The sequence below is a fragment of the Cibotium barometz genome, chromosome 31, assembly GCF_041138505.1.
Source record: "Cibotium barometz isolate CiBa-2024 chromosome 31, ASM4113850v1, whole genome shotgun sequence".
Classification (NCBI taxonomy): domain Eukaryota; kingdom Viridiplantae; phylum Streptophyta; class Polypodiopsida; order Cyatheales; family Cibotiaceae; genus Cibotium; species Cibotium barometz.
In genome coordinates this window covers 33,717,773-33,740,306 of record NC_141076.1, presented here as the reverse complement: position 1 = coordinate 33,740,306, position 22,534 = coordinate 33,717,773, and the positions used below count along the sequence as shown (strand labels likewise).

The following is a 22,534-nucleotide window of genomic DNA, read 5'->3' as shown; positions in this document are numbered from 1 at the left end:
CCCGCCCTATATTTATGGGGGCTGGTCTTTATAAATTTATCCTGCTATGGGCAGTGCCACATGGCAACTAAGGGTGGCTACAGACAAAACCCGTCCATGAGAACATAGACCAGGTCCGTTAAAGACTCTAAACTTGGTTGCCCTGTTCTTTGATGGAAACAACAAAACAGCTCAATCTCTCAAACACTCCGCTTTTTATTGCTTTAACTGCAGCACAAGGTTTGAAAAAAATTAAGCATCTTCAGCCAGCAGTAAGAGCTTAAACAACAGCCACCATGGGCTTGAGCCTGTACACAAATATGTTACAAGTATATAATTACAGACCCCAGCTGCCAAGAAACACAACTCTGGGTCCAAATCCCCACCCATAAAAAAGTTACCAATAATGTTGCCTATGAGAGAGAGAGAGAGAGACAGAGAGAGATGCATCAGTTTTGAGGCCTCTTCACATAACCCAAGGTTACCTCATCAAACTCTGCATGAATTAATTCGATAAAGATGGGTACACCACATGATGCTGGAACCATGACAATCAATCTCATAGAACACCGTAGGTGCCAGACAGGCCAGAGTCTAACTGCCCTCATTCTTAGATGGAGGGTCATACAACCACCTGGCTATGTAACCTGTACCCTTGCAGTCCTTGCATGGCACTGAACCCTGTACCAGCCAAGTCCAGAAACTCAATAATCGACCCTACTAGGAGTAACAACACAGTATCATATAACATGGCTGAAACATACCTGGCCAAGGCAGATTAGGCACTTTGTGTTTCTTGAAGGGACTTCACAAAGCATGTTGTCACCAAGTATGAAGAAGCCTGTGCCTTTACACCATAGGCATTCTGTATTTCCTTCTGCCTTGCATGACACACACGACACTGGACGTGGTTGCTGTTGTTTCATTCATAAAAAGCAACACAAAAATTCAGATCGTAGTCATAGTTCACAAATCTCCAAATGGAAGACAATTTGGGGCACTGACGAAGACTCTGATCTCGCCAGTAGGAAGTTGACATACAAAAACTACCTTAGAGGAAAAACTACATCTTTTGGGAAAAACTACTAGTTAAAACTCATGGAAGGAACACTTGATGCTTTTGGAACACAAACGCTCTTCATCACAGCTCTTGCCAAATTATGTATGAGGGGAGGGGCTGTTTCTCAACCGCAGCCATATCACAGCAGTGTACACCTTGACCCTATAGTGCTACTCCATGCAATCATCATGCTTTGACATGCTCCTTGCATCTTCTACGATTGTTCTCCTATCTTGGCCATGATTCTGTTATAACATGTTTTGCCCATAGCTTTTATTGCACAATTTGATATTGCCTTTAGCGATGAAGACTTCGCAGAGAAGTCAAAGATAAGGTATGTGAGCATGTTCTTGAAGGGCACAGCTGCCCATTGGTGGATCTACGAGCAGCTCTCACTGGATCCCATTACTACTTGGGATGAGTTGTTTTATGCTCAATTCTCGCCTCCTAATGCAGTAAAGAAGACTGTAAAAAAGTGGGACAGCATAGATCAAAAGAAGCATCAATCAGTACAAGCATGTGTGTCAAAGTTTTGGAAGATTCTCTTGGAGGTGTCAGTGATCAAGAGAAGAAAAGAAAGTCTGAGTCCGGCTTACATCCCATCTATCAATCAGGATTGGAACTTCATCCAAATCAAACTTTGCAACAGCTCATAGCTTTGGCTCTTGCCACTGAACAACTAGAACAAAGATCAAACAATCCAGTAAGGATAGGCACAGTAGAGGGCCAAACATGAGGAAAAGGTAAGAATACCTCTACTAAAGACAACCCCAACAGAAGGCACAAGTTGGGACTCACATCGGAGCAAAGGGACTGGTATGTGAAGAAAGGGAAGTGCTTTGCATGTGGGAGCAAAGACCATGTGTTTAGAGAATGTTCTCAGCAATAAGTAACCCAAGGTGAATGTGCATGTAGTTCCCAATGTGCAAGGGAATACTAGTCATGAAGGCAATGAAAGGGTGGTATGCAAAGCTTGGGGGCAAATTAAGGATCAGCCCACTTTCTTTATGTTTGATGATTGTGCCATGTATAGATTCATCTCCGTGCAAACGGCTACCGCTCTAGGCATTGATGTAGAGGACTCAAGACTCCAAATTGAGGCCAAAGAATGAAGCAAGTAAATGAACTTTTGGAGAAGGGTTTAATTCAGTATATATATACCAATAAGGCCAGATGTATCTGAACTTATGAATAATTCAGCCAAGCTCCTCACCATTTTGCTCTTCCGTACTCATACAAAAGAAGGATGGGTCTTTCCATGTGTGTGTTGACTATCGGGCATTGAGCCACCTTACCATCAAAAATCATTTTTCGATTCCGCGCATAGATGACATTCTTGATAAGCTTGATGGGTCTATAACGTGCAGAAGCTTGTAGACATGATTATACTTTGATAAGGAATATTCAACACCTTGGTTCCTGATGGTTGCACAATGTAGCGGAGTTGAGAGAGAGAGAGAGGAGAAGAAGAAGAAGAAGAAGAATAAAGACTAGCACACCCGGTTGGGTCCCGACTCCCAAATACCCTCTGAAGGGTCCCCACCAAGGACTAGTGTATTTGCTTTATTGAATGATGAAAAACGATTGACTTTTATGTAGGTCTTCCTTGGCTGTAAATCTGCAGCCTGTAAATGACCTGACTCTTGACCTGACTCTTGACCTTCAAGTTCACCTTGCTTGGGTTCTCCTTTTAGCTGTCCTAGCCCTTGGATCGCTTCGGCGATCTGTGAATTATGAGATGAATTAATCCCTAGACTGGCCCATGCTTTTATAGGACCAAACAAATGCTGATTGGTTTGCTTCAAGGGGGGTCAGCCTATAGATAATTTCCCCATGAACTGATTTATGCATCCAAGAGGCGCCTTTCACACTGGGCAGCCATGATGTTGCTGGTGGCCGATTGGGATCTAGCCCTTCTTCTGTTGGCCGAGTCCTTGTTAAGGCCTTCACCCGCTACCTGTCCTCCAAGTTGCAACTCCAATTTGCAAATAAAGTCACTCTGGCTTTATAGTTGCAAAATCCGACACAAACAAAAGAGGTCAATTTCTCTATAGTTTGGACACGCAAATCCAGTGGGATGTGTGCATGTTTGAACTAGAAACTTTTGATCGGGCACTTTTGCTTGCGCAAAGTGCCGAGATGAAGTACAACGAGAAACTAAAGACCTCCAAGTCTGGAATAGCCAAGGCAGCCACTGCCTCTGGCAAGGGCCAAAACCAAACCCAATCAAGGTCTACCCCGGGAGTCTCTGGCTCCAATAACTCCAACAACGGACCTCGCCTTACTCCAGGCTAGAAGGCTTTGGCTGGCAAGACAAGTCGTAAGCTCAGTTTCAAAGAGTGCAAACAATACAAGGAGGAGGGGCAGTGTATCTTTTGTCATACAAAAGGACACTTTTAAGGATTGTCCTAAGAAGACCCCTACTTAGACCACCACCCTGAGCCAGCCAAGGAGGACGGACAATGTTTCTTTTGTCATACAAAAGGATACACTTTTAAGGATTGTCCTAAGTAGCCCCCTGTTCAGACCACCACCCTTAGCCAGCACCCCACACCGACCCCCAAGGTTATCGCTAGTCCTCTTGCTCCAACACCTTCGGTTGGTGCCATTGTCAGTCGGGAACTCGAAGATAAGTAGAAGCACAACCATGAGCGGAACAAATTGCTCAAGACTTTTGGCTACTTGCAGGCTAAGCGAGTAGTCAGGAAAGGCGCACAGTGTGCGATGATTTACATCCAGACAGCCCAGACGGTGGCCAGTGCTTCCGAGAAGTACTCGGTTCTCCATGAAAAGTTCCAGAAGATTTTTCTTCGGGACAGTCTCCCTCCCCAGCTTCCCCCGTCCAGACCGGAGGATCACAAGATTGACCTCCTCCCAGGCTCGAAACCCCCGAGCAAGTTTCCGTATCGCCTTTCTAAGGCAATGGAATCGGAGTTGGACCGCCAACTCCAAGAATTGTTGCAAGCTGGCTTCATCCGCCCCAGCGTGTCGCCATTTGCAGCACCGATCTTATTTGTCAAGAAGAAAGATGGGTCTTCTCGGTTGTGTGTCGATTATCGTGCACTCAACAAGCTGACTATCAAGAGCAGATTCCCGATGCCTCGAATTGACTATATTCTCGAGAGGCTGAATGGAGCTAAGGTGTTCTCTAAATTGGATTTAAAGAGTGGGTACCACCAGGTTCGGATTGTTGAGGGGGACATCCCCAAGACAGCGTTCCGTACAGAACGGGCCCACTATGAATTTGTGGTCATGCCATTTGGTTTGACGAACGCCCCAGCTACATTTAACCGCATGATGATGCGTATTTTCCGGGAGTTGATTGGAGTGTGTGTGTTCATATTTCTGGACGACATACTCATATTTTCAGCTACAGTTGAGCAGCATGACATTGATGTGGAGAAAGTCCTTAAGTTGCTGGAAAGCAACGAGCTCTATGTCAATGAAAAAAAGTCAGAATTTTATCTGTTCCAGGAACATTACTTGGGATATATAATCAGTGCCGAAGGCATTCGACTTGATCCGGCTAAAGTGGCCGAGATTGTTAACTGGGAAGTACCTCAGACTGCTTATGACATTAGATCATTTGTGGGTATATGCCAGGCATATTCCACCCACATTGACAAGTTTTCTGATCTCTCGGCAAACCTCACCGATCTGCTAAAGGGAGTGAAAACAAGGAGGCAAAAGATTCGAATGACTCCACGAGCGTTGGAGGCATTCCAGAACCTCAAGGTGGCTTTGTCAGAAGCGCCTTGTTTAGCCCTTGCCTCGTGGGACGAACCATTTCAAGTGATCACCGATGCGAGTAACATCGCAATTGGAGGTGTATTGCAACAGAATGGTCATCCAGTAGCTTACATGTCTCGTAAGTTACTGCCCGCCGAAAAGAACTACTCAGTCTATGATCGTGAACTCCTAGCAGTCATACAGGCCTTGAAACATTGGAAACATTTCCTGTATGGCCGTGACTTCGAGGTTCGCACTGACCATCACGCATTGCGCTGGATTCAGACGATGCCAAGTGCACAGTGGAGTGATCGACAACACCGCTGGAGTCAGATATTCCAGCAGTTTGGTGGCATGATTGAGTACCTTCCAGGAAAGGCCAATCCAGTGGCCGATGCTTTGAGCAGGAAGGGACAAGTATCTGCGATTCAGACCACTAGACTTGACCTTGTTAGTACAGGACTAGAAGACATGAAGCACACGTCCGCGGATTCCGAGGAATTCGGTACTCAGTGGGAACAGGCATTGGTTGCCACAGGACCATGCCATTTTCTGATACGCGATGGTTGGCTTTACTACAAAGGCCGACTGTGTGTCATGAAATCATTCCGGGCAGCTCTTCTCCATGATGCCCATGACGCCATTACAGGTGGTCATAGGGGCATGAATTCGACTCTAGAGAAATTAGAACGGCAATACTATTGGCCAAAGATAAGGCGTGATGTGTTTACATATGTACAACGCTGTGACATTTGTCAAAAGGTGAAAGCTCCTCGTGGAAAGAAGATAGGGTTGTTACAGCCTTTGCCAATTCCTCAGGGTCCTTTCCAAGACATTTCGATGGACTTTGTCACAAATCTGCCTCCCAGTCCGAGTAAGCGTAATACACAGTGTTTGACTATTGTTGACAGGTTCAACAAATTTGTTATGCTTATTCCTTGCAGGGCCAATGTGACCGCCGAGGATGTTGCCCAGCTATTCATTCGGCATTGGTACCCAATTGGTGGGATTCCTAGGACCATAGTGTCAGACCGAGATGCCAAGTTTACCAGTCATTTTTGGAGGGCATTGTTTGATAATTTTGGTACTAAGTTGAATTTTTCCAATGCATTCCACCCACAGACAGATGGCCAGACAGAGATATACAACCAGTTGGCCTTTTGTAACTCGCGGCGGCGGTGCCCGGGGGACTAGGGCCTTTGACACACTTGTTGATACCATCAATGCATATTAAAACATTTAAACATGGCCACAGCCTTAACACATATCCATCATCACTTTGCATAAAACATAAAGCTGGACAAAACATCCACAAATGCTGAAAATGGAGCTTGCACGTGTGACACCGCATAGAGGCCGGAATGGGCCGACCCCCCCCTTGGAGTATTTTATTACCCAAGGAGAACAATATCATGTACAAGCTTTGAGGGCCTTACTCTCCCCACGGGAGATGCCGGATTATCCATATACAAATGCCATAACACAACCCAACACAAGGCAACCAAGCCGGAACATAGGCTGTAGAAATGCCGAGCCAACAATATAATCCATATACCTCCGTGTGGGTACTGATTCTTCCCCAAAAACCACGGGTCTTCATGCAATAGAAAGGGTACAGTAAGTACAACTCTCCATTCAGCCGGTACAGCAGGTACAATGGCTGGTACAGCCGGTACAGTGGCTGGTATAGCAGGTACAGCAAGTACAAATGCTGGTACAGCAGGTACAGTGGCTGGTACAGCAAGTATAGTGACTGGTACAGTCGGTACGGTGGCTGGTACAGTCGGTACGATGGCAGGTACAACAAGTACAGCAAGTACAAATGCTGGTACAACACATACAATGGCTAGAAATCATAATAAATGATTGAATACCCTTGCCTTCAGTATTTCTTCGCGATGGAAGCCTCCAAAACAGTCCCCAACAGTCGGTATTCTTCATGGGCAGCCTTCAAGAGAGAGAGAAAGAGAGTAGCCATCATTAGGGAAGCCTTCAACGGTGGTAGAGGCTAGTGTGCAGCAAGAGAGCCTCCATTAATGAAGAGAGAGCTCTCCAATTTATAGATTTGGGCCTCCCATGAGCTAAAATGGCAAGAGAAGGCTACAATGACAAGTGGAGAGCCACACAATAGCTGAAGTGACAAGTGTGAGGCCACTTGTCTCATTTTGATCCATTTTCTAACAAGTGTCAGGCCACTTGTCTCACTTTGGTCCACTTTCTTGCCACATGTCCCAATCTAAGAGATGGGTCCTTCCATAATCTTTACCTCTAAAAATATCCCAACTGGTAGACATTCTGTCATAGGCACTTTGCCAACTCTTGGTATCTGCTCAATTCCAGATGTAATGACGCGAACAGAATTTCCATCGGAGTCGGGCCAAAAATAGCAACTCTCCTAAATTTTAGGAGTGTGGTCCTTTGTATTCTAGGATAATCCCCCATTCCCAAAGCTTGTACTTTCCAAATATTTAAACATCCTGGAGTCCACCAAACCCCTTTCAGACTGGGAAATGTCCAGGCTGGTGACATCCTCCCCAACTTCTTAAAAGTTGTCCGCAACTTTAAGCTTCAAGCCATATATTCAAGATATAATCATGTCCCATCGATTGGGCGAGACGACACAGTCTCAAAAAATCCAATATAACTGAAGAATCCATGTCCCAAAGAAATGGGCGAGACTAAATAAGTCTCCATAATACCAATATCAAAATCATGTCCCAAGATAAATGGGTGAGACAAAACAGTCCCATAAGTCCAGATAGCATAATCCATGTCCCAAGTAAATGGGCGAGACAAATCAGTCCCATAAGTCCAGATATCATAATCCATGTAGATCACCAAGGAGCTGCCTTGACGCCCGGCCCGACTTCAGTGCCCATATTCTCTACCATTGGCTCTATGTTCTACCAAGCAAGGTAGCAACATCTTGAAGAGCACTTAGGACAAGAGAAATACTACACAGGGCGGCTAAACAAGGAGTCCTGAAAACAATCACTCGCAGGCATAGATAACCTGGTGTTCCATACGCATTTCTGCTACACATAGTTTATAGGCATTTCGGCCACCAATAGTTTGTAGGCATTTCGGCTATCAACTCACACTACCCTCTCAAGTGCCCATGTTCCCTTCCATCTGCTCTCTATTGTTCCACCCACACATGGTAGAAACAATCTTCAAGAGAGCACGTAGGACAAGAGAACACTACACAGGGTATGTTGTGCTTGTCACTACCCTTTGCAGTGCCCATGTTCCCTTCCATCTGCTCTCTATTGTTCCACCCTCACATGGTAGAAATAATCTTCAAGAGAGCACGTAGGACAAGAGAACACTACACAAGGTATGTGAATCATGAGTTCCATAAGTCCAATGCATCCCAAATAAAGGGAGCCAAAAAGAATAATCCATCCCAGTAAAAGGGAGCCATAAACATAATCCATAAACCTGAGGATGGATCCAAATTCCTAGAAAAGAAGTCCAGGAATCAATGTAACTCGCGGCGGCGGTGCCCGGGGGACTAGGGCCTTTGACACACTTGTTGATACCATCAATGCATATTAAAACATTTAAACATGGCCACAGCCTTAACACATATCCATCATCACTTTGCATAAAACATAAAGCTGGACAAAACATCCACAAATGCTGAAAATGGAGCTTGCACGTTTGACACCGCATAGAGGCCGGAATGGGCCGACCCCCCCCTTGGAGTATTTTATTACCCAAGGAGAACAATATCATGTACAAGCTTTGAGGGCCTTACTCTCCCCACGGGAGATGCCGGATTATCCATATACAAATGCCATAACACAACCCAACACAAGGTAACCAAGCCGGAACATAGGCTGTAGAAATGCCGAGCCAACAATATAATCCATATACCTCCGTGTGGGTACTGATTCTTCCCCAAAAACCACGGGTCTTCATGCAATAGAAAGGGTACAGTAAGTACAACTCTCCATTCAGCCGGTACAGCAGGTACAATGGCTGGTACAGCCGGTACAGTGGCTGGTACAGCAGGTACAGCAAGTACAAATGCTGGTACAGCAGTTACAGTGGCTGGTACAGCAAGTATAGTGACTGGTACAGTCGGTACGGTGGCTGGTACAGCCGGTACGGTGGCTATACAACAAGTACAGCAAGTACAAATGCTGGTACAACACATACAATGGCTAGAAATCATAATAAATGATTGAATACCCTTGCCTTCAGTATTTCTTCGCGATGGAAGCCTCCAAAACAGTCCCCAACAGCCGGTATTCTTCATGGGCAGCCTTCAAGAGAGAGAGAAAGAGAGTAGCCATCATTAGGGAAGCCTTCAACGGTGGTAGAGGCTAGTGTGCAGCAAGAGAGCCTCCATTAATGAAGAGAGAGCTCTCCAATTTATAGATTTGGGCCTCCCATGAGCTAAAATGGCAAGAGAAGGCTACAATGACAAGTGGAGAGCCACACAATAGCTGAAGTGACAAGTGTGAGGCCACTTGTCTCATTTTGATCCATTTTCTAACAAGTGTCAGGCCACTTGTCTCACTTTGGTCCACTTTCTTGCCACATGTCCCAATCTAAGAGATGGGTCCTTCCATAATCTTTACCTCTAAAAATATCCCAACTGGTAGACATTCTGTCATAGGCACTTTGCCAACTCTTGGTATCTGCTCAATTCCAGATGTAATGACGCGAACAGAATTTCCATCGGAGTCGGGCCAAAAATAGCAACTCTCCTAAATTTTAGGAGTGTGGTCCTTTGTATTCTAGGATAATCCCCCATTCCCAAAGCTTGTACTTTCCAAATATTTAAACATCCTGGAGTCCACCAGACCCCTTTCAGACTGGGAAATGTCCAGGCTGGTGACACCTTTGATGTGCTGAAGTGTTATGTCCACGATCAGCAAGGTAAGTGGGAATCGTTTTTGCCTTTAGTTCAAGCTGTTTTGAATGACTCTTTTTCTTCAGCTATTGGCAGGACTCCATATGAGGCAGCGTTTGGAAGGCCTTTCCAGTCGTTGTTAACCGTGACTTCGTCTTCAGTACCTGAGGCGAACAGAGTGACGGAGTCTTACCAGGAGATCCTAGAGTCCGTTAAAGACAGATTGGCTAAAGTGCAAGAGGCCTACACTCGACAGGCCAATAAAGACCGAAGGGACATGAAGTTTTCGGAAGGAGATTGGGTATATCTTCGAATTATGAAGCAAAGATTGAAGCAGGTGGGCAAGCGATGCCCAAAGTTGTCTTTCAGGAGCTTCGGACCATTTCCCATCCGGAAAAAGATTAATGAGATGTCTATGCAGTTAAAGCTACCTCCGAGTTGGACTATGCACGATGTATTTCATGTTAGTTGGTTAAAGCCATATGCAGGTCCACCCCCTTCAGAGGTCAAAGACGAAGCGGAACCAGACATCATTGATGAAGCAGAAGTAATGGTTCCAGAACAGATCCTTCTGCACCGTTTCAAGCATGGCTCAGGCCGAAGACTACGACAGTTCCTCACGAAGTTTCAGGACCGAGGAACTCATGAAGCGGTATGGCTCGACAAAGAATTTTTCGAAGACTATCCGGCATTATTGACGGATTATTTGGAGGCTATGCAGCTTCCGTCAAGTTAAGCAGAAGGGGATGTCACGTGCATCCCGCACTTTGTTTTCTGAGTTTTGAAGTACCGATCCTTCTCCGAAGCTTCCGCATATTACACTAAATCATACCACCGAATTCACAGTCACAGGGGACAGAAGGGATGAGTGCTTGGAACAGAGGGACGCCGAAACGGGACGGACCGGCGACGGGAACGACAGGGGACGGACGCACGGACGTCCCCTAAGATGCCGGTGGGGGATGGCTCTGTGAGGGGACAACAATCTACACTTGGGGAGAATTGGAATCCCAAGTTGAAGGAGGAGGTGGATATGGCGGTGGCCCGCTTCTTCTTCCACGACCACATTGCCTTTCAAGCGGCTAGGTAAGTGCAATCGATCATTGCCAATTCATCATTCATGTTTTCATCATCCTAGTCCCCTTCTCATTAGTAAATTACTTCTCAAGATGGCGGCAGCCTTTCAAAGTTAGCGCAAGCGAGGCTAGTAGGCGGCAACTGGCGACGTACGGCGGAGCTGCAACTGAACTGGGCACTGCAGAGGTGGCACACGACGGCGACTTCAAGTAGCACTAGTGACGAATATAGGCAGCGCTTGCAGCGAATACAGGGAGGCGCAACCGACAGAGTAGTAGCAGAGGAGCAGCGCAACCGACAGAGTAGTAGCAGAGAGGGAGGCAGCGCTTGCAGCGAATACAGGGAGGCGCAACCAGAACTGGGCACTATAAGCATAGTAGCAACAAAACCCGTTTCAAATCATATGAAACCGATCGAAACTTTTACGAAACGTTTCAGAATATGAAACTCGTTTTTTATTCACCTAAAATTTTTAAGGCCCAAAAACCTTACATGCCAGTTTCATACATACGCATTTCCAACGCGCATTTTTTCTTGTTGCTTGCTACTCGACTTGCATGCACGCGTCCTTTCCTGCATGCCGATGACTGGTCGACCATCTTGAGAAGGACGCTTCAGCCTTGGCCATGGACAAAATACATATTTTCATGTATATTCTAAACTTATATTTTTTGCAATTTTTTGTGTGAAACTTTTTTTTTAACATTCCTTTTTTGCTTCGTAGTGACTAGTTAGGACGCTTGAGCCTTGGTCATGGCCTAAATACATATTTTCATGTATATTCTATATTAAAAATATATATATATTTTTGCATTTTTTGTATGAAACTTTTTTTGGACGTTTCAAAAAAATATGAAACTTCTGAAACCTTTTTGAAACCCATTTCAAATCAGGCGTTTCTGAAACTCCTGGTAACTATGACTCTAAGGGGCGGCTGTCATGTGCACAGTGGGTATCTACCGTGTGCTATACGCATGCAAGACTAGTTTCGAGGCTTGGGGAAGCTTGGAACTAGGCAGGCTGATTGACGAGCTGAGTTAGGGATATACTAACGGGCGGGCACCCAAGTATGGACGGGCGGGCGGCCAAGTGTGGACGCCCGATGACCGGCCAAGAGCCTATAAAAGGGTGGCCAAGGTTAGTTATTGTAATATAGAGAGTCTCGCGAGTTTGTGAGAGCTCTATGGTCTTGGAGCCTGGATCTAGTGCAGACGTGCACCTGCTTTATGCAGCCGAGGCCGGCAGCAAACTCGAGGCCCGCGAGGGCAGCTTCGTGGCGGTATGGGACGTCGCGAGGAGGAGATTGGTCGGTACGTCATCCTAGTTAGCTCAGCTCGTGGCTCGGTGGGGACAGCCAAGACTGTGGGCTCGCCCACGGCTGTCATGGTTGGGAGGTGAGTCAGGCCTGCACCCCCTTGCTTGTTTGTTTGTTCGTTTGTTTGCAGGATTCGAGTTTCGAACCAAGATCGATCACGAGGGGATCCGTGGGGATTTGACAGTGGTATCAGAGCATACCTCGTGAACAAGCAAGTCGGTAGGTAGAGAAGAAGAGGTCGAAGAACGGTATGTGAAAAAAAAGCTTGCTGTTTTTTCTGTGCATACTGCAGTTTTCAGTTTTGTATGTGTTTTTTCTTCATCAAAGAACCCCATGTTGATGGGAGATGTTAGTTTTAATAGGGTTGATTGCTTTGCAAAGAAGAGGCCTTGTGTGCAGTCGCATACTTTGCAGGGAGAGAAAACAGAAAAAAGAAGAAAAAAAGCACGTTGTTTTTGTGCTTTTCCTTGAACGAACGAGAGAGCGAGTGCGAGAGAGAGAGCGTGGAAGCGTCTGCTGTCCGGCTGATTAGATGCGTTGGCCGGGTGTTGTTGATGCTGCGGGGTGTAGAGGGCGCAACAGCATGGGCAGCCAGGACCAAGTAGGCTGGCAGGCGCCTAGGCTTGCGTGGCCAGGCCTGCCAAGCCAGGCGGCCAAACTAGCGCACCCAGTCAGGCCCACGCAGCCTAGCGCAGGCGCCCAGCCAGGCCCTGTAGTCAGCCAGTGCAGGTAACGCACCAGGCTGGCGAGCAAGTGCCGGGTTCCAGCAGCCGATAGCAGCCGACGGGCAGGCGTGCAGGCGCCGGTTTCCAACAGCCGACGGGCAGGCGTGCAGGCGACGGCAAGAAAACGGCCAGCTCTCCACGTCAACAGTCAGCAACAAGCGGCGGGCTAATCCAGGCGCCAGGAGGGAAGCGAAGAAAAAAAAAACAACGCAAGGAAAGCATACCTTTTTAATGCTTTCGTTTTTTGTTTTTTTTTAAGGGGAGTTTAAATTTTTTTTAAAAAGGTTTAAAAGTCTTCCCATCTTTAAGGTTTCCAAGGTTTTAATTTTTTTTAAAGACTAGAGAATATATATATCCATATATATATATATATTTATTCAAGAAAAAAAAAGAAAAAAAAACACAAAAGCTAAAGCAAAAGCTAAGCCTAGCTTTTCGAGTTTTTTTGGCTTTTGGGAAACCTTTATAAACCCCCTCACGTGGGCTTCTTGCCACACATCTCTCGACTTCTCAAGTTCTCAAGTTCTCAAGTTTTCAAGCTCTCGAGCTCTCGAGTTCGCTCGCACTTTCATTGTGCAAAGATCGAATTTTCTCTCCACGTACCCTCTTCATGATGTCGACCCAAGAATCAGAGTTGGAGCCCCTCGTGGAACGTGAAGGCTTGCCGGCTACGGAAGGCACTGATGCCGATCTTTTTGACGAGTTTGTGTCAAAATCAGATTTCCAAGAGTTCAAAGTAGCTCTCGAAGCTTCTTCGACGGAACGTCAGGCACAAATCGCAGCCCAGATGCAGGCTTTGCAGAACTCCATCGCTCTCTTGACCACTACCCTCTCTACTTTCTCGGGAATGGATACCTTGGCTTCTGCTTTAGGCCCCAATATTACTCCGGAACCGTTCGGGGGCGAGCAAAAGCAGCGAACCAAGGAGATCGTGGACACTTGGCTACACAAGTGGCAAGTTCACTTTCAGTTTCATCCATATGATGATGGAAAGAAGATACAGTTAGCAGCAGGTTTCCTGTCCGGCAAAGCTTTGCTTTGGTGGAAGGAACTGAACCCAAAGCCAATGACTTGGACGCAATTTGAAGATATTTTCAAGAAAGAATTCCTCAAGAAAGAGGATGACTACGATGTTGTTGCCCGGTTTTCAGCTTTGACCATGACCTCGCAGCACCTCACTTATGAGGTCTACCTCCAGAAGTTTCGTGACTTGCAGATGAAGGCTACAAAGATGGATCCCACTACTCTTTTGGGGTTTTTCGTAGCTGGTTTACCAGACTCGTACCGATTACAGGTTAAAAATAACAAATGCAAAACTTTGGACGAGGCCATTCATTCAGCTCGTATCTATGATGATACGATGGTCTCTTCCAAGTCAAAACCCGTTACCGAGCAGGGGAACAAGCATAAAAGAAAGTTCTCCGCACCTATGGCTAACACGAATGAAGGCAAGTCTTCGGACCAACCTTCGAAGAATTCCAGTTCGACACCAGCGAAGAAGAAACGACTCCTTAGGGCTTTGAAGCTCAAGAAGGAAGGACGTTGTTTTATCTGCGAAGAAAAAGGACACATGCGTAATGAGTGCCCGAAGCAAAAGGGTACCAAGTCAAACGCAGGACCCAAGCCAAAGGCAGCTAACCAGTTGTCTTTGACACGTACGTCAATTACTGTACTTTCTCGCCCTAGTACTTGTTCTGATTGTCTGTTCAATTCTAAGGTATTTGGCATGCATGATCTTCTCCGAGTTTATGGAGAAGTGAATGGCCATAAAATTCACATTCTTTTAGACCCTGGCAGTTCGCATAACTTTGTTAACTACAAACTTGTGCAGAAATTGAGTCTTGACACGACACTCAGCGACCATACCTATGAGGTACGTCTACCTGCGGGCAGACAAGTTTGGGATCGCAAAGTGGCGATGCTTCCAATCCAGATTCAGGACTACAAAGATACTCTGGAATGCTATGTTATGCATCTGGAAAATGTAGACTTGTTATTAGGGATTGAGTGGTTTAAGACTCTTGATGTCCAGATAGATTGGTCTAGTCATATTTTTTCTTTTCAGCATAGGGACACCAAGTATAGTATTTTAGGTGATTGTATCCATCCCTCTCAGGGACCTCTTGTAAATACAATTGATTTTGGAAATATAATGAATTCTTCTTTGTACACCGCTTTCCATTGTGTCTTGATTCCACTTTCTTCTTTTCTCATCCCTTCCATGGATGTGAATGAATTAAGTGTGTTTGAAAGCAAAGAATTACAAAAGATACTTGATTCGTTTCAAGATGTATTTCCTAAGGAACTGCCATCGGGTTTACCACCTGAACGGGCAGTAGATCATCGTATTGACTTGATCCCTGGTGCTCATCCTGTGAGTATTCCACCTTATAGGATGAGCCAAGCTGAGGAAGATGAGTTGGCTAAACAACTCGAAGATTATTTAAGGATGGGCCAGATCCGTCCAAGTAAATCACCTTGGGGTGCACCTGTGTTGCTTAGGAGAAAGGACAATACTTGGAGAATGTGTATAGATTACAAAAGATTGAACAAGCTGACTATTAAGAACCGTTATCCTCTCCATAGATCAGATGACCTAATTGACCGGTTAGCAGGAGCGAAATATTTCACGAAGATAGATTTGCGTACTGGCTATCACCAGATACGTATTCATGAAAGGCATGTCGAAAGAACCGCCTTTCGGACTAGGTATGGCCATTACGAGTTTCTCGTATTACCTTTTGGGTTAACCAATGCTCCAGCCACTTTCCAACAAATGATGAACGATCTTTTTCGTGAACATTTGGGGAAATTTGTGGTGGTGTTCCTGGATGATATTTTGATATATAGCCGTACTCTTGAGGATCATGTCAGACACCTCACAATTGTCTTATCTATTTTAAGACAGAATCGACTATATGCTAAATTTAGTAAATGTGAGTTCTTTATGACCGACATCATTTACTTGGGACACAAGATCACTAGAGATGGATTGAGCATTGACTATGACCGAGTTCAGAAGGTTTTGGATTGGTCTATACCACGAACAGTGAAACAACTTCGTTCTTTTCTCGGTTTTGTTGTTTTTCTTAGGAAATCTGTACGGGAGTACTCTCAGCTCACACTACCGATGACCGACTTATTGAAAGGTCGTGGACGTAAGTCCAATCAGCCTATCACTTGGAATAACGATTTGGATATGGCCTTCAGACTTTTGAAAGATAAAGTCAAGGAAGCACCTATCTTAGCATTGCCTGATCCTAGTCGGCCTTATGTTCTTGAAACTGATGCCAGTGACTATGCTATCGGGGCTGCTTTATTTCAAGATGGTAGACCGGTTGCTTTTGAAAGTAAAAAGCTAGACGACACTCAATCTCGTTGGCCAACCCTTGAGAAGGAGCTTTATGCTGTGATTCATGCTCTCAAGGTTTGGAGACATTATTTATATGGCTCCAAGTTTGTGGTATTGACTGATCATCAGTCAATCAAGTATGTGTGTGATGCGGACGATTTGAGAGGCAGGAAAGCTCGTTGGGCAGAATTAATGCAAGATTTTGATTTTGAGATCCGTTATCGGAAAGGGTCCATGAATAATATTGCAGATGCGCTTAGTCGGATTAGAGAGGTGAATTCTTTGTCATTCACCGAGATTTCTACTGACTTATTTCAGTCATTGAGAGGGCTTTGCAGGACTGATAGTTATTTTGGTCCATTTTGGCAGAAGATCCAGGACGGGAGCTCATTGATTGACCAAGACTCGGTGACTGTGCAGTCTACCATTCAGGCTGCAGGAGGTCAGTGGATGATTCGGAATGGTTTACTATTCCGTAATGACAAAATTTGTGTACCACAGATCCCGGACATTAGGTCCAAGATTCTGAGGGAGTGTCACGACGCCCCTTCTGCTGGACACCCTGGGGTACACAGGACACTATCATTAGTGAAACACACTTTTTATTGGCCGAAGATGAAAGGGTATGTAGAAGATTATGTTCTCAAGTGTCAGATTTGTCAGGCAAATAAAGCTGAACGCTTTAGACAGGCTGGGTTGTTGCATCCTTTGCAAATCCCAGGTAATAAGTGGGAAAGTATTTCCATGGATTTTATTACCGGATTGCCAAGAACACATCAAGGCCACGATTCTATTTGGGTTGTGGTAGATCGCTTGACAAAGATGGCTAGATTTTTAGCGACCCGGAAGACTATTACAGCTACACAATTAGCTCGGCAGTTTATCGAGCAATTGTTTAGACTGTGCGGGTTACCGCAGGACATAGTCAGTGATAGGGACTCTAAGTTTACGAGTGACTTTTGGAAACTTGTTTTCGAGAAGTTGGAAACAACTTTGAATTTGAGTTCCTCAGATCATCCTCAATCTGATGGCCAGACTGAAAGAGTGAATCAGATTTTGGAGGATATGCTTCGAGCATATGTATCCAAAAGACAAAGTTCATGGGAGGATTATCTTCCTATGTTAGAATTTGCATATAACAGTACTAAGCATACGAGTACAAGGTTTAGTCCTTTCATGCTTATGTACGGTTTTCAACCAAGATCACCTGTTACAGTAGGATTCTCAGGACTTCAGCATGATGCAGCACGTAATTTTTTGCAAGATATGCAGGAAATGTTACAAGTTGCGAAGGAATCTATTAGAAGTGCTCAAGACCGAGACAGGTTTTATTCTAATAGACATCGTTCACCTAGAGAGTTCTCTGAAGGAACGATGGTGTATTTGCGAGTTCCGAAAGATTCCGAGACTTTACGGACAGGTAGATCTCCGAAATTATCCCCTAGATACTGTGGACCATTTCGTGTTACACGACGGATTGGTTCAGTTGCATATGAATTGGATTTGCCTTCTCATGTGAAAGTTCATCCTGTATTTCATGTCAGTAGACTTAAGGAAGTACTGGGTGGAGCAGATCAGTTAGTTACTCCTCAAGAAATTATAGATGTCCAAGACATGACATTTGTTCCGCACGAACCTGAAAAGATTCTTGGCTTTCGTGAACGGAGATTGCGTCATACGCTTATCACGGAATACAAGATCAAGTGGAAGGATCGTGTTGAGGAGGACGCTACATGGGAGACACTGACTTCTCTTCAGAGAGATTACCCTGGCTTTTTAGTGAGCTCAGGAGTGAGCTCTTAGAGGAAGGGGAGTATGTCATGTGCACAGTGGGTATCTACCGTGTGCTATACGCATGCAAGACTAGTTTCGAGGCTTGGGGAAGCTTGGAACTAGGCAGGCTGATTGACGAGCTGAGTTAGGGATATACTAACGGGCGGGCACCCAAGTATGGACGGGCGGGCGGCCAAGTGTGGATGCCCGATGACCGGCCAAGAGCCTATAAAAGGGTGGCCAAGGTTAGTTATTGTAATATAGAGAGTCTCGCGAGTTTGTGAGAGCTCTATGGTCTTGGAGCCTGGATCTAGTGCAGACGTGCACCTGCTTTATGCAGCCGAGGCCGGCAGCAAACTCGAGGCCCGCGAGGGCAGCTTCGTGGCGGTATGGGACGTCGCGAGGAGGAGATCGGTCGGTACGTCATCCTAGTTAGCTCAGCTCGTGGCTCGGTGGGGACAGCCAAGACTGTGGGCTCGCCCACGGCTGTCATGGTTGGGAGGTGAGTCAGGCCTGCACCCCCTTGCTTGTTTGTTTGTTCGTTTGTTTGCAGGATTCGAGTTTCGAACCAAGATCGATCACGAGGGGATCCGTGGGGATTTGACAACGGCGCACGACAGAGATGGGCGTCACAGAGGTGGCACACAACAGGGCAGTAGCAGGGATGGCAGAAAGAAAGATAATGATGGTGATGATGATGATGATCTCTTGTTCTTCCCAAGATGGCTCTCCACGAGTTCTTCTCCAAATCTTCAAGAGGATACAAGCTTCTTATATACTTGAAAGGGGTCCCTGCTTTTTGCCATGCCTTGCTTTTGCCTTTTTCTTTGCTTTTTGCTTTTCTCTTTTAAATATTTTATTAATAGTTAAAAATAGCCAAAGTTCTTGATTTGTGCTTTTGTAGCTTCAGGGCCTTGTTTTCTGGCCCTGGAGTTGCTTTTTGAAAAAACGCGGCTTTTAGTTTTTTGATCCAGTTCAATGTCCTCTTTCCAATGATGTCCTCAACCCTCGGTCAACACAGTTTGACTTGTTTTGCTTTTTCTTGCTTTGTGACCAAGATTGGTGCTTTTTCATGTGCTAGCTTTATGAACCCTATTACCATGTGTCCGCGCATGAGTTCTATCCTATGAAAAGAGCTCGGAGGGCCAAATAGTTACACTCGGAGGTAAAAGATCAAGATGAGGCTTTCAAGGACCTCAAGGTTGCATTATCTAAGGCTCCTTGTTTAGTGTTAGCCTCCTGGGATGACCCATTTCAGGTGATCGCCGATGCAAGTAACATCGCTATCGGCGTGGTCTTGCAACAGAATGGACATCCAATAGCTTACATGTCCCGTCAATTGATCCCTGCAAAGAAGAACTACTAGGTTTATGACTAGGAGCTCCTTGCGGTGGTACAGGCCCTCAAGCATTGGAAACATTTTCTTTATGGGCGCGACTTTGAGGTTCACACAAATCACCAAGCTTTACACTAGCTTCAGACAATGCCAAGCGCAAATTGGAGTCACCGTCAATACTGCTGGAGCCAGATTTTCCAGCAATTCGGTAGTATAATCCGGGCAAGGCCAACCCAATGGCCGACACCTTGGGCAAGAAAGGAACCATGTCCCACATCCAATCCATACGGATGGAATTTGTTGGTACACGACTAGATGAAATGAAAGATCAATGAGGTTTCCATGAAGCTGATATATACTGTCATAAGGCCAAATGAATCTAAACTTACGAATAATTTTAAAAGAAAGAAGAGAATCACCAAAAACAAATAATTTTTTTATTTTAAAAAAAAAAGCAAACAAACAAATAAAAACCAAAACCACTCTTGAGACACACATATCTTGCAATAAAGACCATCTCCTAGTGATCATATGTACTCTGACATCTAACAGGGCTACCCCTCCACTCCTCTTCGGAGTAGTAACATGTTCCCAAGAAATCCACGTCTGCCCTGGCTTATTTCCTGATCTTTTTCATAGCATAAATCGAATTGGTTGTTGTAGATGATGCAAAGCTTTGCCTGTCCTCTCTCTCTCTCTCTCTCTCTCTCTCTCTCTCTCTCTCTCTCTCCCCCCATTATGGTACTGGTTGGAGCTAGACAAATCTGCATTGCATTCTTGTATACCCTACGCATATAGGTTGCATACTCAGCCTCTAGCAGTAGTGCTCCATCCATCACACCCCCCACTAGCTCAGTACTTTCATACTTTATTTCATTTTCATTTTGTCCTTTTTTTTCTAGACATCAAGAAGACATTGACAGTTGTACATTGATTTGTCTCATAGGTCGAGTTCGGCCTCTAGTAGACGTTAATACAGCTCTCTCTCTCTCTCTCTCTCTCTCTCTCTCTCTCTCTCTCTCTCGCACTCTTACTTCCGCCTACAATATGCAAATCGTCAAGAACCAAGGTGCTGAATATTCGTTATCCAAAGTATAATCCTATTTGTAAGCTTCCACATGTTACACTCTTTTTTCTTCCCAAAGTTTCCATTTTCTTCCATGAACCTCTCCAATGTCACAAGGTTCTGTATAAAACTAATAAACACAAAACTTAGAATACACAAAGGAGAGCAAGAGAAAGTAGTACGAGAAGATTTGGTTTCCCTAATCTACTGTTTTTCTTTCCTAAAAAGAAATTAATCCATTAGTAAAACAAAAGAACGTCTGCTTGCTGGCAGGTAACCCACAACCCATGGCTGCTTGCTACTGATCTGAATAGAGCTGCATGAAAAACGCAGAAAACGCCTCGCCGTGGGCTTGTACTCCGACCCTCATCAGTGCTTGCTTCCCAATGTTCCATCCCAGTTCCCTTTCCAGTCTACTCATTCTCATAGGCCAATGCTTTCAAACTGCTATAACCCCGCACACACCTACATCCACCTTGTGAGAAAACCCAAACCCTAACATACACTCACAATCACTCATCAATCTAAGAGGGCTCACAAAGGTCTGCTAAGCCCTGATATCATCCCAAACTACCTGTACATCCTCATGAAGCCATGACGTGTTGAAGACCACCACATGTGACATCAAATAGCAACTAAAACAAATGTTAACGCTTTGGGATATCAAGTAAGACCTACTCGTATCCAATGATTGGTTAACGTGTGAGTCAACAAGTTGTTTACAGGCACGTAGGCATTCCTAGTTCAAATAAAAAGGATTGCAGTAGATACTTATCTCTTTCTTGAAAACCATGTTGGACACACTAGCCAATGTACTCTAAGGCTGGGTACACACAAGCAGGTCGTCCATTTTCAATGGCTAATCGAAACACGAGCCCTCACACCCTACACACATTTTAAAAAATATACTTTATTCACTTGCTGATGAGGATACAATCTTGTGCCCATCAAAGGCAATCCAGACATGGGATGGGCAGTGTCCATTCTTCATGAGAGTGTTAGGTTATGTGTGAAGGATGCCTGGTCAATATACAAATTTACAAATAGTTTGGTGGACAACACATAGGCAAGAAAGAGTAAGATGGCTGTGTGACACCAGTGCAGATGCAAAAAGCATGGGCGGAGATGGGCAGTGGTCCAAGTCATGACTCCAGGCCTATAGTCAGATTCTCTGACAAAAAGTGATGGGTGGAACGTGGTAAACAACCTACGCTTGATGGGTGGAGATGCGAAACGTCCCCCTACTTGCGCCATGATCTGATTCTTTGGAGTAAAATACAAGATTTATGCAGTTGCCCAAGTTCGAACCCCACTGCCTGCAGCAGCTTGTATAGAGGCGATGTTGCCAATTACTAAATGAACGCTTACACTCTCAAATTGATGATTTCCCCATAATTGCTTTCTCTGTGGAACTTAGAGAGTCATAAAGGCATTCGGAGACAAAGGAAACCAACCTTGGAAATGAGCCAAGCCTTCTCCATCCGCGCGACGAACTCATTGACGCTGCCTTGGGCGCTGTCTGAGGGATCCACAACCAGAGCCCAAACCCTAGCCGAATTAGGGCTTTTACGGCAAGAGAACAGGCAAACCCTAGATCGCGGCCGCGCATGAGTTCCTGGAAATCCAACCGTGGAGGATGGAAAGGCAGAGCAGCAAAAACTTAGAGGGCTGGTAGAAGAAATCCTTGGAGAAGAGAAAAGCCCTGCCATTGATATGCAACCTGCCTGTAGATGACCGTATGTCATATGCATTACATGCTCATGCACACATCCAGGGAGCATTGTGAATACACAATTAAAACTAATACATATCCTCCTTTTTTTGGGAGTGCCTTAAATATGCACCCACTACATTTTTCCTATTGTATATTAATTAATTTTTTCACTCTGGTGGCGGCATGCATTAATCTATTTTGTAAACACGTGTCTTCTACGTGTGTTGGTTTTTTCTTATATAATATTTTTGGTTCACATGCTTCTCTCTTTTGGTTTTGGAAGCACATTAAGCGCGCTTTGGCTTAGTGCCATGGCCTGGTGCTTGTGCGGTCCGGTTCTCCTGCGTATTGTTGTTCTGGAAGCAGACTCTTGTACTCGTGCCTTCTTCTTTCATTGGTGGTTGGTTTTGGTTTTCTTTATAAAGATTCTTCGAGCATTTCTCGGTTCCTTGGCTTCTGGAACCTCTCGAATCGCGCTTTGGCCATGCTCATCGTGTTATGGCCTGCTAGTGGTTCTTTTCAGTGATGGCATTCTAGAAGCCCA

General features: G+C 45.2%; 1 protein-coding gene across 2 annotated transcripts; it reads right to left on the bottom strand.

Annotated features, from left to right (window-relative positions):
* Window positions 1–177: 177 nt before the first annotated feature.
* On the bottom strand, window positions 178–22,080 carry LOC147620765 (DnaJ/Hsp40 cysteine-rich domain superfamily protein). 2 transcript variants are annotated; one of them, XM_086825036.1, is made up of 4 exons: window positions 21,731–22,080; window positions 744–893; window positions 575–660; window positions 178–534 (listed from the first exon to the last, which is right to left on the bottom strand). In XM_086825036.1, coding segments are annotated over exons 1-4 (564 nt in total). In that variant the 5' UTR covers window positions 22,058–22,080; the 3' UTR covers window positions 178–533. The 2 variants fall into 2 exon arrangements, with proteins under 2 accessions (XP_086681162.1, XP_086681161.1); XM_086825035.1 differs by having other exon boundaries at window positions 178–660.
* Window positions 22,081–22,534: the final 454 nt, after the last annotated feature.